Source organism: Lepisma saccharinum, chromosome 10 (genome assembly GCF_977018435.1).
Source record: "Lepisma saccharinum chromosome 10, izLepSacc3.1, whole genome shotgun sequence".
Taxonomy (NCBI): Eukaryota; Metazoa; Arthropoda; class Insecta; order Zygentoma; family Lepismatidae; genus Lepisma; species Lepisma saccharinum.
The window spans coordinates 44200469-44219710 of record NC_139238.1 but is presented as its reverse complement, the minus strand read 5'-3'; the positions used below and the strand labels follow the sequence as shown (position 1 = coordinate 44219710).

Below are 19242 nucleotides of genomic sequence, written 5' to 3'. Positions count from 1 at the left end.
ATATTTGAAATATCTTGTTATGATATGTAATACTTTCTTTCTTATCCTTTTATATATTTTCCTCTTCTTTTTTAACTCATCTATTCCTTTTCTTTTTACATTCTACTGTTCTCTATCTCTCATATTTTATTTCCGCGTCGTGGGGAGCATGCAAATTGAATGTGTTTTAATTGTGTGATTAATGAGAAATTGGTGAAAAAGATGGCGTATTGGTTCAATAAGCAAGTTTGTTCGCTAGATTGAATCGAGTGTTGTTGAAATTTAATTGAAGGACTTGTGTAGTAAGACTAAGTAGTGTTTAGATTATAATCTATTGTGAAAGAAAAGGACAAAAGTTGATTGATAATAATCAAATCAATTACAATTTAAAACGTTCAATATCCCTTTGGATTGTATAGATATGTGCTTCAACTGTCTCATTTATTTATCATAATGGATCAAAAGGGAATTGTTGAGGACGGACATAGTGCGATATGCAATAATACCATAGAATAGTTAGCTATTCTATGGTTTGGTTTACCTGATTATTTTGTTACCAGCACTGCTGGTAGTTCATTTCCTCGCCCCGACTGCTAGCGCCACTCCCCTGCGCCATCTCTTGTGTCGTGTACAGCAGTGGTGCCAAAAGCAGGGAAATTTCCTAGGCACAGGGAAATTTGAGGGTGAAAAGGGAAAAGGGAAATTTAATGAAAAATATCTAAAAAACAGGGAAATTTAAACTCACATTTTCGTTCTTTTAAAAAGTTCGATTTTTTTTTTCAGCGTGTACTTTTTCCAAATGAATAGTTAGCAACAGTGACACTTTTCAGTAAGCTTCTTTCTCCCTGTTATAGATGACCTTGACCGGTCAGTCTTATATTTGTCGCGTTTCATAGAAAGGCCTCAAGGCACGAGCCGCCCTGCACCTGGAAAGAATTTGTGATGCGATTTTCAACTTCTTTCCTTGTTCCATCCATCATTTCAGAACGTGTCTTAGTGGCTATGGGTGTGTAACTTTGCGTGTCCTGTGTCGTTGCAAGGAGAATGGAAGAGGTGACTAATAGGAAGCTACCTGCAACTCCCAAAAAGGTTAGAAAACGTCGTGGGGATTTATATGCGGATGAAAAGATATCTGGGAAACGTGAAAAAATTTCGTATTGAGTGGCAGGAAGACCCGCAGTTCAAAGGCTGGCTACAACCAGTTAAAGGTAACGAATGTAAGTGTAGGTGCATAGCTTTATGATTTTCATAAATATTTAATAACAATAATAATAATAATAAAGTTTGTTCCTCAGGCAAAACAGGCGTCAAAAGAAAAATATTAACTTGATTCCCCTAGCTAAGCTTTGACAATGGGTGGGTTTTAAAGTCCGACAATCATTGCTCCGCAGAAGAATTTTTTTTTGGTTTGGGGATTTTTTTCGATACATTAGTGTTTTATTTTAAAATTCAAATGTTTATTTTAGGATAATTATATTATGAAACTATGATCAGTTTCTAGTATTTTATTCAATGGGGGGTTTGAACCCACTAAACCCCCTTATATACGATCCTGATTAACAGTTATAGTAATACAAAGATACAGCTTCAGATGTGTTTTGAGAATCGAGGGAAATTTAGGTCGAAAAAGGGAAATTTTACACTGGTAAAAGGGAAATCCTGCATTCGGAGATTGGCAACACTGGTGTACAGTAGAGGTCTGCACGGGCCCGGGCCTAGGCCCGGCCCGGCCTCGGGCCATCAATAACCAGAACTTCTCGGGCTCGGGTCGGGCCCGGGCCTCGTGGCTATTTTGTTAGCGAATATTGTCATCGAAAAATAATTTTTAATTATTGAAATTATGGTTTACTTCGAGAATGAGAATAGGAGCATTTTTTAAATGTCTCATCATTTGAAGGACTGCACGACCTCAGCTTTGCCGTCAGGTGTGCACGAGTTTCACTCTCGCCAAGCTTAACCGCAACCCAGCCACAGCGGCGCCAGGCGAGCAGTCAGCAAAATTTGGGACTTCCCCTTTCCACAGCAAGAGAGTGTGTATCGTTCATTCGTCAGTCAAGTGTCGGTGTTTGTTGTTCTTTTGTACGCGCTCGGGTTTTGTTTTTACTTTCGAAAATGAACACAGAAGAAATTAAAACTAAACTGAAGGATGGGGAATATGTGTTAGTGGAGAATACGCGTGGAAAAAGTGACATTTGGAAAAAAGTTTCGAGAGATAAAGAAGAGGGACAGCGATGAGAAGATTTGTGCTGTGCAGTGTATGAAGTGCAATGTGGTTTTAAGTTATTCTGCTTCGAAAACCGGTAGTTCTCATTTAAGAAGGCATGTTTGTAAAGTAATTTCGGGACAAGGTAAAATTCTATCCTTTTTTCAGTCTTCCTCATCGCGTCTTCCACAAAATGTTAAAGATGAAGTTACAAAAGCATGTGTCTCTTTGTTTTACAGAGATATACGACCTTTTGACATTGTGCAAGGTGAAGGATTCATAGAATACTCTCAGATATTGGTTAAAATAGGTTCCCAACATGGTAATGTGAACATAAAAGAATTGCTCCCCCACCCTACCACAGTGTCACGTAATGTAGTGAAAGATGCTGAAATCCTCCGAAATTCGCTGGCTCATACGGTGCAAACAATGATTGATAGGCGGGAGTGTGCTGCTACTACTGATATGTTGAGTGATGATTTTAAACACATTTCTTACATAACTCTTACTGTTCATTTCGTTAATGAGAAATGGGGGTTGTGTAGTAAAGTGCTCTTCACAGCAGAATTTACACCTGACCGGAAAACGGGAATGAACATAAAAAGAGAATTAAATCGAAAAGCAGTTTCAGTGGGTCTTGAACAAGGTAGCCTTTCTCAAATTGTTTTTGTAACGGACCAGGGAAGTAACATCGTGAGTGTCCTTCAGGCGTACATCAGATTAAACTTTTCTTCCCATCTACTTACAATACAGAGGAACTTATTCCAGAAACTCTCGGCGGAAGTTCATTTATCGTATATAGACACACTGACAACAGAGGTAAAGGACATAGTGCGGTACATGAAACACACAGGTCTTACACAACATTTGAAAACTACCCTATATCAAGAATGTGAAACTCGATGGTACAGTAGGATTGACATGTACAAATCTTTTGATGTCAACTACAATGACATTGAAATATTCTTATCGAACGCCAGGAAGAAGGGAGAATGGTACACGTTCAACGAGGTATCCTGAGAATGCTTATCGAGTTTCTGGAACCATTCAAAGACGCTTCTCTGCAATTAGAAGCAGATACATACCCCACACTACCACTTACGCTTCCTTTGCGATTCAATTTTATACATCACCTTAAAGAACAGAATCTCTCAGATCCAGAGGATCTGTTGCAGTTAAAACAAATTGCATTAAATTTACTCGCAGAAAAGTTGGTTTTGCACAAATTTCATAAGATTGCTTGCTTCTTGTGGCCTAATTTCCGTCAGTTGAGAATGCTTGGAAATACAGAGAAAGAGGAGACAAGACTCGATGTGTGTTCCTTAATACGGGATCTAAAGAGCAAAGAGCCAGAATCCCAATGTAAAGATCATTCTCAGCGAAATAGTTCTTCTGTCCCTTCTCAATCTCAAGTTGCCAAAAGACTAAAAATACTGGATTTCACGTGTATCGAAGATGAAAATATTGATGCCCGAAGTGAAAACGAGGCCGAAGAAATTGAAAAATATTTAAATCATAGTTATGGTTCGGTTGACATTAAAGACCTACTGGAATGGTGGAAAGATCACGAACAGGAGTTACCGTATTTATCGCGGCTTGCCAGACAATTCCTATGTATACCAGCTTCAAGTGCTAGCAGTGAAAGGAATTTTAGTGCAGCTGGGTTGCTGATCCAACAGAGACGAACCAGCCTCAGTTCTCGAAGTGTGGACTCTGTACTTTTTCTGCACAGTAACATGGGACACTAACCAGTAACCAGTCAGTAAGTAGGCCTACATCTTTTTCTTTTTAAAAGTAGCGCATGTTTTGTTAATATTTGTTTCACCAATAGTAGATGTAGCAAAAGTAACAGTATTTTTTTTCTCATCGATTGTTTACATTTTTTTATAACAGCTAGTTAACGAAGTACAACAGTGCCCATTTTTTTTTCAAATGCTGAATTGGAAAGTAATTTTAATTATGTTTTCGGGCTCGGGCCGGACTCATGTTTACTTATTATCGGACTCGGGTCGGGTTCGGGTTTCTTTTCCTCGGGCCGGGCCGGACTCGGGTCTTACAATTTAGGCCCGTGCAGACCTCTAGTCTACAGCCAAGACCCTTGCAAACCAGCTTCCACAGAAATTTTGACATTATCATAATAACGACCGGCGAAAAAAAAATTTGAAGTTTGGGTTCGGCGACTTTTCGATCACCCTGTATTAACCATAGTAATATTATGGTAGATATTCACGCTAAGAGAGCAAGGGATTTACCTCAAATATCTTTCATCAGACTCTCTTATACAGATCTATTACCTAGAGTTAAAATTAAAATAAAATAATCACTGGAAAATTTGGTGCAAGTAACAATTGACGATGGTAGGTCATACATATTCGCGATTAAAATTATCCGATATGCCATCTGGTGAGATTTTCAGGAATCACTCCAAGTAGGACACTTCGCTGTGTTGAAGCCGTTCAAAGCATGAGGAACATGCGAAAAAATAACGTCTACTGTTCAGTTTTTTCATCTAAATCGTTTTGTAGGTCAGGACAAGTGAAAAGCTTACATGTATTTCCATCCAGTGGAATCACCAAAATGAAATTTGTAAATAAATCAGGGAGAACAGAACTGATTCACAAGATTGGCATAACTGAAATGCGGCAAGGAAATTACGAAGAACGCACGAGTCTATTCACTTTATTTTCTGAAAGATGATTTTATTACCATGAAATTAAGTTTTAAATTCTTCTTTATGAATATAACATTTTTTTCTTCGAAATCAATGTAGTATGTATGTAATTTGGAACAGGTGCAAGTCAATTAAGTGCGAAGATGAAAATACTGGTAGTTTGAGAATTAATTAATGTCTGTAATCCTAATGTTGCTGTTTCATTCAGTGAAGACTGAAGGTAGCCTCAATGAAATTATTATTGTTGTTGTTATCATTATTATTATTATCCTGTGTTGTTATTAAGCCAGCGTGTCTCTTTGGGCAAAGAACTGCAACGGCGTGTTTACATTTTTCTCCTGCTCAAGCTTTGCAATACAGGTGAATTGCTTTATTTTCAAATAATTTCTGAGAGCCCCAGTTACAACCGACGTGCAGATTTAACAGCATTGCTTTGAAGAACCAGTGCATATACATTAGTTTCGTCTGCGTTTTCCGTGTTATTTTTGCCTATCATAATTAAATGCTTCGCCCTCAGCACAGCTTCACCTTCTTTATAGTTCCAGGAATTTATATCGCATTCGCAATATTTAAAAATATAGCGTAGTTTAAACGTCTCTTCCATACTAGCAATGACAACACGCTGCTATTACGTACTAAACAAAGATTTATCCTACATAGAGCGGCCATAATGGAAGCGACACTAGCGCTCAGATGGTAATTTTAATCGCGAATAGATGGCTGGCGGCATTTGATGCAAGACAACCATGGTTCCACAGATGTCCTCTTCCAAGACAGGTTATAGTTTTTATTAATAGATTGCGAACTGGTCACGTACATACACCAGCACATTTAGCGAAAATAGGTATTATACATCAAAAAAATTGTTCATGTGGTAAAGATAATCCAGATGGCCAATGTGATCAATTCTCACACCAACGAAATATATATACAGGGTGATTCTAAAGGTATAGTACAAACGAAAACCACAGATACCTCCCATGAAATAGAGACGAAAGTTCCCCTTCCACTTTGCCGAGAGATGCCTCCGTGAGGAGCTAGACAACGCCGAAAACGTGTGAAAATGAAATTCACACCTCTGTACAGCCAGTACCAGTGAAGATAGAAAGGCGGAACAAACGAAGTCAAAAGGAACACCGAAGTCGCCCATCCGAAAAACACTAGGCGGCAGCTGCGCAACGCATGCGCATGGGGTTCCACAAAGGAAATAGGAGTGTCCCGCAAGACAAGTGAAGGGAAAGGGTAGCGATCGACAACGGTAGGGACAAAAGAAGCTATGAAGCATGAAGTAAAAATTGCACAGCGGGAAACAAACACCTTGACTGAAGCAGTGCAGTCGAGAAAAGTAGTGCGGGGTTGCAGAACCACGGGAGGACGACGTAGGATGTAAAAACACACCGAGAATGCAAGCAAAGTGGTCCGTGACACTCGACAGGCAACAGACGCGTACATGGTTCGGGGCAGAAATGGCGGCGCTGGCGGTGCAGCGCAAGGGGAGTCCCCAAAACACAGTGGGGAGACACCGCAGCAAGAACAAAGCACGGTGCAACAAAAGAGAAAGAGGACCGGACGGCGAATGGTACCTGTCAAGGAGACAACAAATGCGGGACGAGGGATTCCCCGTAGCAGCACCGAGGGGATGTCACACAGAGGTCGTGCGCCAGTCGTGTAACAAACGTCGTGATGGAGCCCAATCAGCCTCTTAGAAATGAAGCCGGAGGCACGTCGCTGGGTGGGAGCGGGCGAAAGGCTGCTGGAGTGTCGTACGGACCCCACCACTCCGTACGGTGGACGACACTAATGGACGAGGTCGGAATGTTTCCATCCCGATTACCAGGTCCACCCTTTCCCAGACCTGACGCGGCTGCTTGCTTCCGAACGCAACCCCAGCCGAACAACTGGAGTCCCTCCTCGGCCGCAGCCTTCCGCTCCGAAACCAAGCGTGGCTTCACACCACCGCAGCCGCACACTGCCGCGTGGGTGTGAGACCGGGCCGAGCAAGGCTGGACAGATAAACTGCGTGGGACAATCGTGTAATGAAGCTACGTGGGGGTATGCACGTCTGTTCAACTGCTGGGTTACCCCACATTGGTGTACACAAACACCACACGATCGTACGTAGTGCTCCTCGTCGGCTCGAGCAATACGGACGAAGTACGTGTTGTGGGTGAATGGGGCAAGAATGAAGGACGCTACATGTGTTCCACGATGACAAGGCCCCAGAGTACATGGCCCCACCTGACGGCAGTGGTCAGGTAGTGAAGAGCACAGGCACGGGTGGCTCAGGAACGTCAGCTGATTGTACCACAGCGCCGTGCGGACGTGTGGGCTGATTGGAAGTGCAGCGTCAGGGAGCGTGTCAGTGAAAGAGCCGGTGCGGTGGTGGTGTGCTTGACTTACGACAATTGAGTACGTTGTTTCGAAGCCGTTGTGACCAGTGTGTGTGTGTGTGTGTGTGTGCCACCTGTGCACTGCAGTACAGTATTCCATAATTGGCACTATCCTCACCGTACCATGGAATGCTACACATTTGTAGAACTGAGGGACATGCATTTTGTCTACGGCCTTGCAGATGGCAATGGCCGAGCAGCTGCACGCCTTTATCGCGGACGGTATCCGGAGAGGAGACAACCCGACAGCAGGTTGTTTTCGAACGTGCACCGTACCCTTGGTGAATCGGGTGTGTTACGTGCAGGCCATCATGTCGGTCACCCAAGACATGTGCGCACCGCGGCGGTCGAGGAGGACGTACTTGCTCGCGTGGACGACACACCGTCCACTAGCACCCGTAGCATTGCACGTGCAGTGGGAGTATCACAGTCGACAGTGTGGCGTGTCCTTCATGATGATCTGCTGCATCCCTATCATCCACAGCGAGTCCACGCGTTGCAGGCTGGGGATTACCCACGACGTGTGGAATTCTGTCAACGACTGTTGCAGTTTTGTACCGACGATCCCCGTTTTTTGCGCCATGTGCTTTTCACGGACGAGGCAACATTCACCCGTGAGGGCATCTTCAATTGCCGAAACAGCCATGTGTGGGATTATGCAAATCCACATGCAGCAGTCGAGGTGCACCATCAGACCTAGTTTGCAGTGAATATCTGGGCAGGTATCATCGATGAACAGATTTTCGGTCCATACCTGCTGCCACCACTTTTAAATGGCCGCCTCTATCGCACCTTTCTTGCATCAGTCCTTCCAGAGCTGCTAGAAGATGTACCCCTCAACGTGCGACATCGTATGTGGTTTCAATTGGATGGAGCGCCTGCACATTTTGATGGCACAGTGCGAACCCTTTTGCACCATACCTACCCACAGTGCTGGATCGGCAGAGAGGGCCCCGTCCCCTGGCCCGCCCGTTCGCCTGACCTCACACCAATGGATTTCTTCTTGTGGGGACATGTAAAAACACTCGTCTACGAGACCCCGGTGCCTGACAAGGAAACATTGGTAGCGCGGATACTTGCAGCATCGGCCGAGGTGTGTACCATGCCAGGGATTTTTGATAGGGTTATCCAGAATTTCCTGCGACGCTGCAATGCCTGCATTGAATGTGGTGGTCGTCAATTTGATCAACTTTTGTAACAACGTCAGTCCGGGGTACGACTACGTACTACGTACTATTCCTATCTGTAAGTGCACCTTTGCGTGGAAATAAACCTCCTGTGCCCGTAGTTGCTGTGTTTGTCCTGCTGGCGCACGACCTCTGTGTGACATCCCCTCGGTGCTGCTACGGGGAATCCCTCGTCCCGCATTTGTTGTCTCCTTGACAGGTACCATTCCCCGTTCGGTCCTCTTTCTCTTTTGTTCAACCGTGCTTTGTTCTTGCTGCGGTGTCTCCCCACTGTGTTTGGGTACTCCCCACGCGCTGCATGTGTTTGTTTCCCGCTGTGCAATTGTTACTTCATGCTTCATTGCTTCTTTTGTCCCTACCGTTGTCGATCGCTACCCTTTCCCTTCACTTGTCTTGCGGGACACTCCTATTTCCTTTGTGAAACCCCATGCGCATGCGTTGCGCAGCTGCCGCCTAGTGTTTTTCGGATGGGCGACTTCGGTGTTCCTTTTGACTTCGTTTGTTCCGCCTTTCTATCTTCACTGGTACTGGCTGTACAGAGGTGTGAATTTCATTTTCACACGTTTTCGGCGTTGTCTAGCTCCTCACGGAGGCATCTCTCGGCAAAGTGGAAGGGGAACTTTCGTCTCTATTTCATGGGAGGTATCTGTGGTTTTCGTTTGTACTATACCTTTAGAATCACCCTGTATATACACAGGTATATAAAAATCTGATACGGTTAAAAATTCCATTTCCTATGGGCGCTATTCACCGGATGTTTAGATTTGTCTAAGTTTCTGTTTGTAGTAAATGTGGTCACCCTAGAAATTTCGCACCTCCCCCATTTCTGTGCTTCCTTGGCACTGCCGGGACTACACTTACGGTTTTGAAAGGAATAACATTGAATTCAATGGTGTAAAGGCAGTGTCTTCGGAAAAGGCGACAATATTTGTAAGGCATTTGGTATCAACACAAACAATTGTTCTCAGGTATCTATGCATCGTTTTCAGACAGACCCGATATTGAAAGATCAGTGGATTTAGGCAGTAAGGCGAAAAGATTGAACACAAAAACGTGGGAGTAGGCTCTGCAGTCGGCACTTCATCAAATCAAATGAAAATATTTTACATGTTTCGAAAAGTATAATTGTCTAACGCACATGTGATGATTACATTTAAAAGTTAGAACTATTTATAATCATATTATAACGCATTTGCCTTTTGCTTGTTGATAAGCGCTCTCTCCATGGGCGTCGGTAGGTCAGTCGACCCCTCCTACCCCCCTCTCGAAATTGGAATCCTTCATTTCAAGTTGCAAAAAAGCAGGAAGTTTGTTATTTTTATTGTTAATAACAGAAATAAAGTAACTTGGTTAGTATTCGAAAAGAGTAATCAATGTAAAATATGCATTACATCGATAAAACGAGTGAAAAAACAGGAACCAGGATATTTTTTCACATCTACCATTTAATTCAAAGAATAAATGGTGCCACAGTTTCCAGAATTAGAGAAATTATAATTTTAGATGAGGTCACACAACATAAACTTTGTGAGTATTTTTTCTAACTTCTAAAGTCCTTCCTTGAACGACACTTGCAAAAGTTAATAACAAACTACAATATGTGTGTATTTCAGTATAGTTACTCTGAAATGTAAAAGTATTAATGGAAAATAGTTGTGCTGGATATTCACTCGGGATCGAATAGCATGATAATAATAAACAAACAACAACAATAACACTGCTCTGCAGCAAAAAGGAGGTTTTCAAATGAATGAGTGTTCCTAAATGGAATTTTCACGCTGAATTCAACGGTGCAATCCGTTTTTTCCTATCACGTCAGGTTTTCGAGAAAATCAGGAATTTGTGTTTCATAAAAGTCCCGTTTATATACCATAGGAGAGTATTTAGAGTTAAATTGTGATTACACCTTTGTATGTGGTCTGGCAACACTAATTTAACTGTTTTTTTTTGTTTCACAGGTGGTCGAGTGTGTTGTATTCCTAGTGCTGAAGTGACAAATTGTGTATATTCGGACAACAATGTCTTCGCGTGGCTGCATAAACGACCCGAACACTTTCTGTTAAGTATGTGGGAAGTACATGTTGTGTAAACAAAGACTAAATATAACGCCATTCTTCAAAGAAGCCCGGGCCTCCCCCATGGTGCAGTGGTAGCGTCATTGCCTTGTAATCAAGGGTCCCGGGTTCGATACCCGGTGGAGGCACAAGTTGTTCGGATTCCACTTTAAACTGTAGGTCCAGTCAAGATTAGCCTTACTGTGCATAAAGTGGACTTAAAACAGCAACTCAAGTTCAAAGAAGGCTTCCTTGCGTATTTTGGACTTATGCTTGGCGATGAAAATAAACCATGGGCACCCCAAATAGTATGTAAGACTTGTGTTGAAGGTTTGAGGTTCTGGATGAACAGACAAAGAGAGAAATTCTATTTTGCTCTGCCAATGGTATGGAGGGAACAATAAACCATACGGATGACTGTTATTTTTGTCAAGTTCAAGTGCAAGGTTTTAATATCAAGAACAAAAGTGACATAGTGTATCCACACGCGATCTGCAATGAGACCAATCAAACATGACGAAAGTCTACCTATTTCTTCTCGTCCATCTTCAAGCTGTACATCGCCTCGAAAGGGAGTTGTAAGCGATACAACGGACATCACTGGATCAGTACAAGTGATAATACCCCTCACTTATTTAGTGAGACCACACTGAATGACTTGGTACGTGATCTTGCGTTACCAAAGGAAAATTCTGAACTGTTAGTTTCTGTTACCTGGCACTAAAATTTCATGTTACAGATCCCGGGAACAAGATATAGTTTCTTTATTTACAGAAGAAAGGTTTATGATCTTCTGCAATGACATACCGAAACTTGTAACGTGGCTTGGTGTAAAGTATGTAACTTCTGAATGGAGGCTTTTCATAGATTCTTCTGTAACCAGCCTGAAAGGTGTTTTACTCCACAATGGTAATGTTCTTGGACCTGTACCAGTTGCTTATTCTATTACTTTGAAAGAATCATATGAAAGTTTGCAGTTACTATTGCAGTGTGTGAAGTACCCCGAGTATGGGTTGGTTGTATGTGGTGACTTCAAAGTTATCAACCTTTTACTGGGACTACAAATGGGATACACAAAAATGTCCTATTTCCTGTGCGAGTGGAATAGTCGAGACAGACAAAATCACTATCAAAAGCGGGAGTGGCCAACCAGAGGACCCTTGGCACCCGGAACAAAGAATGTTATGCATGTGTCCCTTGTGCAACCCACAAAAGGTCTTCTCCTTCCTCTACACATTAAATTGGGTATCATGAGCCAGTTTGTACGTGCCCTAGATAAGGACAGTGAGTGTTTTAAGTACGTATGTAGTGTTTATCAGAGAATGACCCTAGATAAGCTGAAAGCAGGTGTTTTTACTGGACCTCAGATCAGGAAATTAATGTGTGACCCCAATTTTGAGGATACAATTAGCCAAGCAGAAAAGCAAGCCTGGGAGAGCTACAAAGATGTAAAAAAACTTCCTAGGAAACAGAAGAATTCCAGCTTACAAAACCATTGTGAACATCATGTTGGAAAATTTGAGAAAACTAGGTTGTACCATGAGTTTGAAGTTCTACATGCTCACGTTGACTATTTTCCAGATACCTGTCTTGGATTTTACAGCGAGGAACAGGGTGAACGTTTCCATCAGGATTTGAAAGACATGGAAAGAAGATACCATGGTGGTTAGACTGTGAACATGATGGCAGACAACTGTTGGTCCCTGAAAAGGGAAAATACTTCTCGTGCATATGGATGAAGTTCTCTTCTTCTTCTTCTTCTTTTGCTCTACAGCCCTTGGTGGGCTCTGGCATCCCAAACAATCTTCCTCCACCTCGTTCTATCTTGAGCTACATTTTTCCAATTGCGTATATTCATCCTTCTCAAATCTTCAACCGCATAGATCCATCTTTCCCTCGGTCTTCCTTTTGGCCTTGTTCCCCACAATTTCTGATTGAATACCAGGCGTGGTAGCCTATCCTCTTCCATTCTCATCAGATGTCCTGCCCATCTTAAGCGTTGAGATTTTATATATCTCACCACATGTTCATATTGAATCAATCCTTCTAACTCCATATTATTCCTAATTCTATAAGATCCATCTTCATTCCTAACGGGGCCAAAGATCTTACGTAATATCTTCCTTTCAAAACACTTTACCTTGCTTTCTGCTTTAGATGTAAGTTTCCAAGATTCTGCACCATATGCTATAACTGGTCTAATAAGTGTCCTATACAGTCTTAATTTTGTGTTCCTAGAGAGGTTTTTTGACTTAAATAATTCTGTATGTGCATAATACTGTATATTTCCAGCCTGTATCCTTTGGTTAACAATCTCTTCTTCTTCTATGTTGTTATGTAGAAGAGCTCCAAGGTAAGTAAAAGTGGGTACTCCCTCAAAGTGATATGTACCTACATTCCAGAGAGTTTCGTCTGGCTGGCGATCTAGACATTCTCATATATATATATATATCTTGTTTTAGTTTCATTAATTAATAGTCCTATTTCTCTAGATTTACTATCCATCTTTAAAAAAGTGCTTTTAAGATCTGCAAGTGTCCTTGATATTATCACAATATCGTCAGCATAAGCAAGTATCTGTGTTGTTTTGTAGAATATACTCCCCCTTTTTTGCAGTGGACTGATAATATCATGTAGTACAATAATGAAAATTAGGGTGGACAGAGCATCCCCTTGCCTCACTCCTGTTTCTATGTTAATAGTTGGTGAGAATTCTCCCTGCACCATGACTCCCGCTGTTGTATTTTCCAAGGTTACCTTTATCAATCTTATTAATTTATCTGGAAATCCTACTTTCTTGAATACTTTCATGATCCCAGAATTTTTCCATAATTTGAGATATGGTGAAGATGTGATCTATGGTAGATCTATTTGGACGGAATCCACATTGATATTCCCCTAGGATTTCTTCTGCCTGCTTAGATGCTCTCATATATAGGATATTGGAAAATATTTTGTATCCAATATTTAATAGTGTTATCCCCCTGTAGTTGCCACAATTCCTTTTATCACCCTTTTTATGGATGGGGAAGATAACTCCATATTTCCAACTACATGGTATTTTCTCTTGATCCCATATCATGCAAACTAGCTCATGAACTTTCTTCCAAAGTGTTTCTCCACCCTTTTTAAATATCTCCGCAGAGAGCAAATCTTCTACGGGTGCTTTATTATTATTTAATTTTAATATTGCACACTTTACTTCTTCAAACGATGGTCTTTGTACCTCACATTCTGTAACTTGGGTTTGGTCTTCATCTGCATTATCTGTTATATTAAATTTAGATTCATAGAGCTCCTGAAAATATTCTGACCATCTTTCCAGACATTTGGCTTGATCCGTAATAAGCTTCCCATTTTTGTCTTTACATAGGTTTAACCTTGGTTGATATCCAGTACTAAGATTTCTAACAGCTTTGTACATTTGTCTTGTATTACCCTCTGTCTGATGTTCCTCTATTTTCCTTACTCGCTCCTCCATCCAATATGTATTTTTCCTCCTACAGATTTTAGTCGCTTCCTTCCTAGCATCTTTATATGCATTCATCGATGCTCTTGTTTATCTTTGAATCATCTTTTTCCGTAACTCATTTTTCTTCCCTATTAGTACTCTACACTCTTCATCATACCAATCTTTTCTGTTAGATCTCTTCCTTTGTCCTAATATCTCTTCTGATGTTTCAATCAGAGTTTTCTTCATATCATTCCATGTTTCCTCAATGCTATTATTTTCATTCTCATCACTTAATTGTTGGTGTATTTGTTCCTGAAAAGCTCTCTTATCGCTGTCTTTCTTTAACTTTTCTATATCCCAACCATTTCTCCTTTTTCCCTTGATTTTGCCTATATTAGACAATCGTTGCCGCAATATAGATTTGACTAGGAAGTGATCACTGTCACAATTGGCCCCTCTGCATGTTTTAACGTCTATAACAGATGTGGCATATCTGCTGTTCACCAGAACATGATATATCTGGTTTGTGTATGTTCCGCCGGGAGCTCTCCAGGTGCCTTTATGAATATATTTCCTGGGGAATTGGGTACTTTTTGCAAGCATTTTATTTTGCATACAGTACTGTATTAATCTCCAACCATTATCACTGGTGACTGAATGTAAAGAATTCTTTCCTGCCACTTCTTTGACTTCAGATTCTCTTCCAATTTTTGCATTGAAGTCACCCATGACAAGTAGTATATCATGACTACTTGTACTTTCATTTAACAAGTCCAACTCGTCATAAAATTTTTCCTTGTCCAGTTCTTCTGCATCCTCGTTAGGTGCGTAAGCAGAGATGATGGAGATGTTATAGAACTTGCCTTTAAGTCTAATTTTACACAGTCTGTCATTTACTGGTATAAATTCCATTAGTGATTTCCTAGCTTCTCTACTTATTATAAAGCCTGTACCCCTGTGTCCTCTGGTTTCAGCACCACTGTACAAAACTGTACAGTTTCCCTTGTCTATCTGACCACTCCCAGGCCATCTTATTTCTTGCAGTGCCAGAAAATGCAACTTACATTTTATAAATTCATCAACAATTTCTGGCAACTTACCAGCTTGTAGCATTGTTTGCACATTCCATGTCCCCATCCTGAGATCATTTACCTTAACTCGTAGCCGTGTTCGTCTTCTGGTTTCCTTCCATATCCGAGGCTCATTGTTGGGTCTCTGAACAGCGGATATTTTCCGAGGATTGGGTCGTCAGCCCAATGCCTCAACCCCCAACCTGGAGGACCAGGATTTGTATTGGGTTTACTCCCTTAGAGAGATTGGCTTCACCACGCCTTACAGAGCTCTCTCTACCCATTGTTTTCTTTCAGGGTTTTCCTTCCCTTAGCCTTTGAGTTAATCCCTACCCGCAAGGCAGCGGGGGCAGCACCTATTTAATGGCGGTGCTTACTCGCCATGTCACCAGGCCGTTATCAAGCATTGTGTTATGTAATGAATGTAGTCTTTCCTGAGGTTTAAGAGAATGAAATATCTCGTTATGGAGTTGGTCTTTGTAATCCATGTGATATAAGGTGACAGTATTTGCTCGAAAGGTCAGGGACAGTGGCGTGCCCAAGCGGGGGTTGGTGGAGGTTATAACCCCCCTTTTTGGTCCAGTATTTTAAAAAAAAGAACGTCAAAGGCAGGAAAATATGGTAAAATGAAGACTGACTACTTAAAAAATGTGCACATAACCCCCCCATTTTCGAAAATCCTGGGCACGCCACTGGTCAGGGGTGACACAAAAGTGGCCCGGAGAGAGAGGTCGGCCTGACGCTCGAACTAGGCAACGCAGCCCGTTTGACGTTGCCACACAGTGCGCGGGAACCAGCGACTGTTTTCCAGCTCTCGCTTTGCTTCTCCCAGATGTGGCACCAGCACGATTCTGCCCGGCCGCCTATTTTCATGGCCGTGCGTTTAGATCATTTTCATGAATCTTTGTGTGGTTCGCTTTCGTTGTTGTCTAGATATTATAGTTTAATATGATTACATTGCCAGGAAACTAGAAAATTGTTATTTTGAGATCTCCGTTTTGGAAGAACAAACTGGAAAGAATGCTCGTCCGATAGCAAAGAAGGCGCGCTGTGTTTGGAGCTTACGGTGCGGCATTAACCAATCTTTCTTAACAACCGTTCACAGCCGAAGTGCTTTCTCCTTAAGCGATAATTCCAGTCATTTTGGATCCCGTTCGCAGGTGTCTCGATCTCACGTGTTAGTCGGTCACGTAACAGGGTGCTTATCACTGGAGATTTCGCGAAAGTCTTATTTGCTTGTTACACCGCGATAATGCACACAGAATGCGCCTTGCTTATTGCTCTTTAATGCAACAACGTTCAACAACAATACCAGAGGCGTTAATTTTGGGTCAATCTCTGTCCCTCATCTCATACGGCGTGGTTGCTCCCCCCCCCCCCCCCAACACACCCTTACGTGAGTCGCTGCAGCAATCTCGAAAGTGGTGTTTTCGCTCTCAAGCCGCTTCACGGAATATTCCTCCCATGCTTCTTCCTTTTCACGTTGAACCATTTTTCTAGGTTAATCCTCTTGTGATTTTTCCTTTCGCGATTAATACTTTTTGTGGTCAATCGTTTCACGATTAATATTTTAATGGTTAATCATTTCGCGATTTATACTTTTCATGGTCAATCATTTCACGATTAATATTTTAATGGTTAATCATTTCGCGATTAATGCTTTTCATGGTCAGTCATTTCACGATTAATATTTTAATGGTTAATCATTTCGCGATTTATACTTTTCATGCTCAATCATTTCACGATTAATATTTTAATGGTTAATCATTTCGCGATTTATACTTTTCATGCTCAATCATTTCACGATTAATATTTTAATGGTTAATTATTTCGGGATTAATGCTTTTCATGGTCAATCATTTCACGATTAATATTTTAATGTTTAATCATTTCGTGATTTAAATCAAACGTGCACTTGGTGCAGGTGTAACGAACGCTACTCTAGTGTGTTTGTGTTTGTCTTGTGTAGTAGTTGTGGTGTCTAGTGTGTTTGTGTTTGTCTTGTGTAATAGTTGTGGTGTGCTTGTATGTGGGTTTGTCTTGTGTAGTAGGTGTGCTGTCTAGTGTGGTTGGGATTGTCTTGTGTAGTAGTTGTGCTGTGTAGTGTGTTTGTGCTTATCTTATGTAGTAGTTATGTTGTCTGATGTATTTCTGTTTGTCTTGTGTAGTATCGGTGATATGTATGTATATGTCTTGTGTTGTAGTTGTGCTGTCTAGTATGTTTGTGTAGTAGTTGTGCTGTCTAGTATGTTTGTTTAGTCTTGCGTAGTAGTTGTGCTGTCTAATTTGTTTGTGTTTGTCTTGTGGTAGTAGTTGTGGTGTGTAGTTTGTTTATGTTTATATTGTGTAGTAGTTGTGGTGTGTTTGTGTTTATATATTGTGTTATAGTTGTGATGTGTTTGTGTGTGTCTTGTGTAGTAGTTGTGCTGTCTAATGTGTTTGTGTTTGTCTTGTGTAGTAGTTCCTCCATTCATATTGGGGGTTAGGCGTAGAGATGACAACTCTGCACTATATAAAAAAAATGTCAAGAAACAGCAATATAAGGCCATGGATGTTCCCAAGGTAAAATATTCCGGAGGTAAAATAGTCCCCCGTTCGGATCTCCGGGTGGGGACTACTTTGGGAGGTCCCTGGACTAAGGATAAGATCTACGTTAGGAATAAGGATATTAAATTAGGCACCTGGAATGTTCTGAGCCTTTACCGGCCTGGGGCATTTCAGTGTACAGTTAATGAGATAGTTAAGTATAAATTAGATGTAGTAGCTGTCCAGGAAGTTAGGTGGCCAGGAGAAGGGAATTGTAAAATTAAAAATTATACTTTTTTCTATGGTGGTACTGAAAATCATATTTTTGGAACAGGCTTTTTCATAAATAATAGAATTATCTCGGCTCTTAAAACAGTAGAATTTATTAATGATATGATATCATATGCAGTTTTACAGGATAGGTGGTGTAAAATTATTTTAATAAACATACATGCACCAACGGAAGATAAAGATGATAATACTAAAGATGATTTCAGTTAGAACAGGTCTTTCATAATTTTTCTCAGTATGATATGAAAATTCTGTTAGGTGACTGTAATGCACAGATTGGCAAAAAAGAGATATTTAAACCCACGATTGGTAAAGAAAGTCTTCATGAATTAAGAAATGATAATGGTATAAGATTGATTACTTTTGCAACCTCAAAGAATTTAATTGTGAAAAGTACCACTTTTAAACATAAAGATATCCATAAATATACCTGGTCTTCTCCAGATGGTAAAACTCATAATCAGATAGATCATATTCTCATTGATAAGAGAAGGCGTACTAGTATAATTGACGTTCGTACACATAGAGGTGCTGACTGTGCCAGTGACCATTATTTAGTAATTGCTAAATTAAGAGAAAGACTCTCAGTGATAAATCATAAGCAACAAAATCTAAAAGTTCTAAAATTTGATACAGGAAAGTTTACTGATGAAAGAATTAAGAAAGATTACCAAATTAAACTGTCAAATAGATTTGATGTTTTGCATGATTTAAATGATGATGAAAATATAAATGAAACAGACGTAAATAAGAATGGGGAGCACATACGTAATGCAATAGAATCAGCAGCTAAAGAAAGTATAGGCTACCATAAACCGAGAAAAAGTAAGCCATGGTTTGATAATGAATGTCATAATCTAATAGAAATAAGAAATCAGGCTAGACTTAGGTGGTTAAATAACTCTGATAATACAAATCTAAACAATTATAATAGAATAAAGCGAGAAGTTAACCGCACGTTTAGAAGTAAAAAAAGAGATTACTTGAAAAGCAAAATTAACGAAATTGAAACAAACAGCAAAAATAAAAATATCAGAGATTTATATAAAGGTGTAAATGAGTTTAGAAAGGGGTTCCAGAACCTAACTTAATTGAAGTTAAGGATGCTATTAAAAAGCTAAAGAATAACAAAGCACCTGGCATTGATTTAATACCAGCGGAGTTAATTAAATATGGTGGAAATTCATTAATATGTCAAATTCATAAATTAATTTGTTTAATATGGAATAAAGAAGAAATCCCTTAACAGTGGAAAGAATCCATAATTGTTCCTGTGTTTTAAAAAGGTAATAAAACGAACTGCAATAATTACCGTGGAATTTCTCTACTCTCAACAACATATAAAATATTATCTAACATTATTTTAACAAGACTAACTCCATATGCTAATGAAATTATAGGTGATTATCAATGTGGA

At 40.6% G+C, this 19242-nt stretch overlaps 1 protein-coding gene across 1 annotated transcript; it reads right to left on the bottom strand.

Annotated features, from left to right (window-relative positions):
• Positions 1-14043: 14043 nt before the first annotated feature.
• On the bottom strand, positions 14044-14850 carry LOC145994079 (protein CFDP2-like). Its single transcript, XM_083130164.1, has one exon. It carries the CDS (start codon positions 14848-14850, stop codon positions 14044-14046), a length of 807 nt encoding a protein of 268 aa, XP_082986290.1.
• Positions 14851-19242: the final 4392 nt, after the last annotated feature.

What these genes read in the sequence shown, in the direction of transcription:
- LOC145994079 (XM_083130164.1), bottom strand. Translation starts at nt 14,850, where the DNA reads ATGGAATTTATACCAGTAAATGACAGACTGTGTAAAATTAGACTTAAA.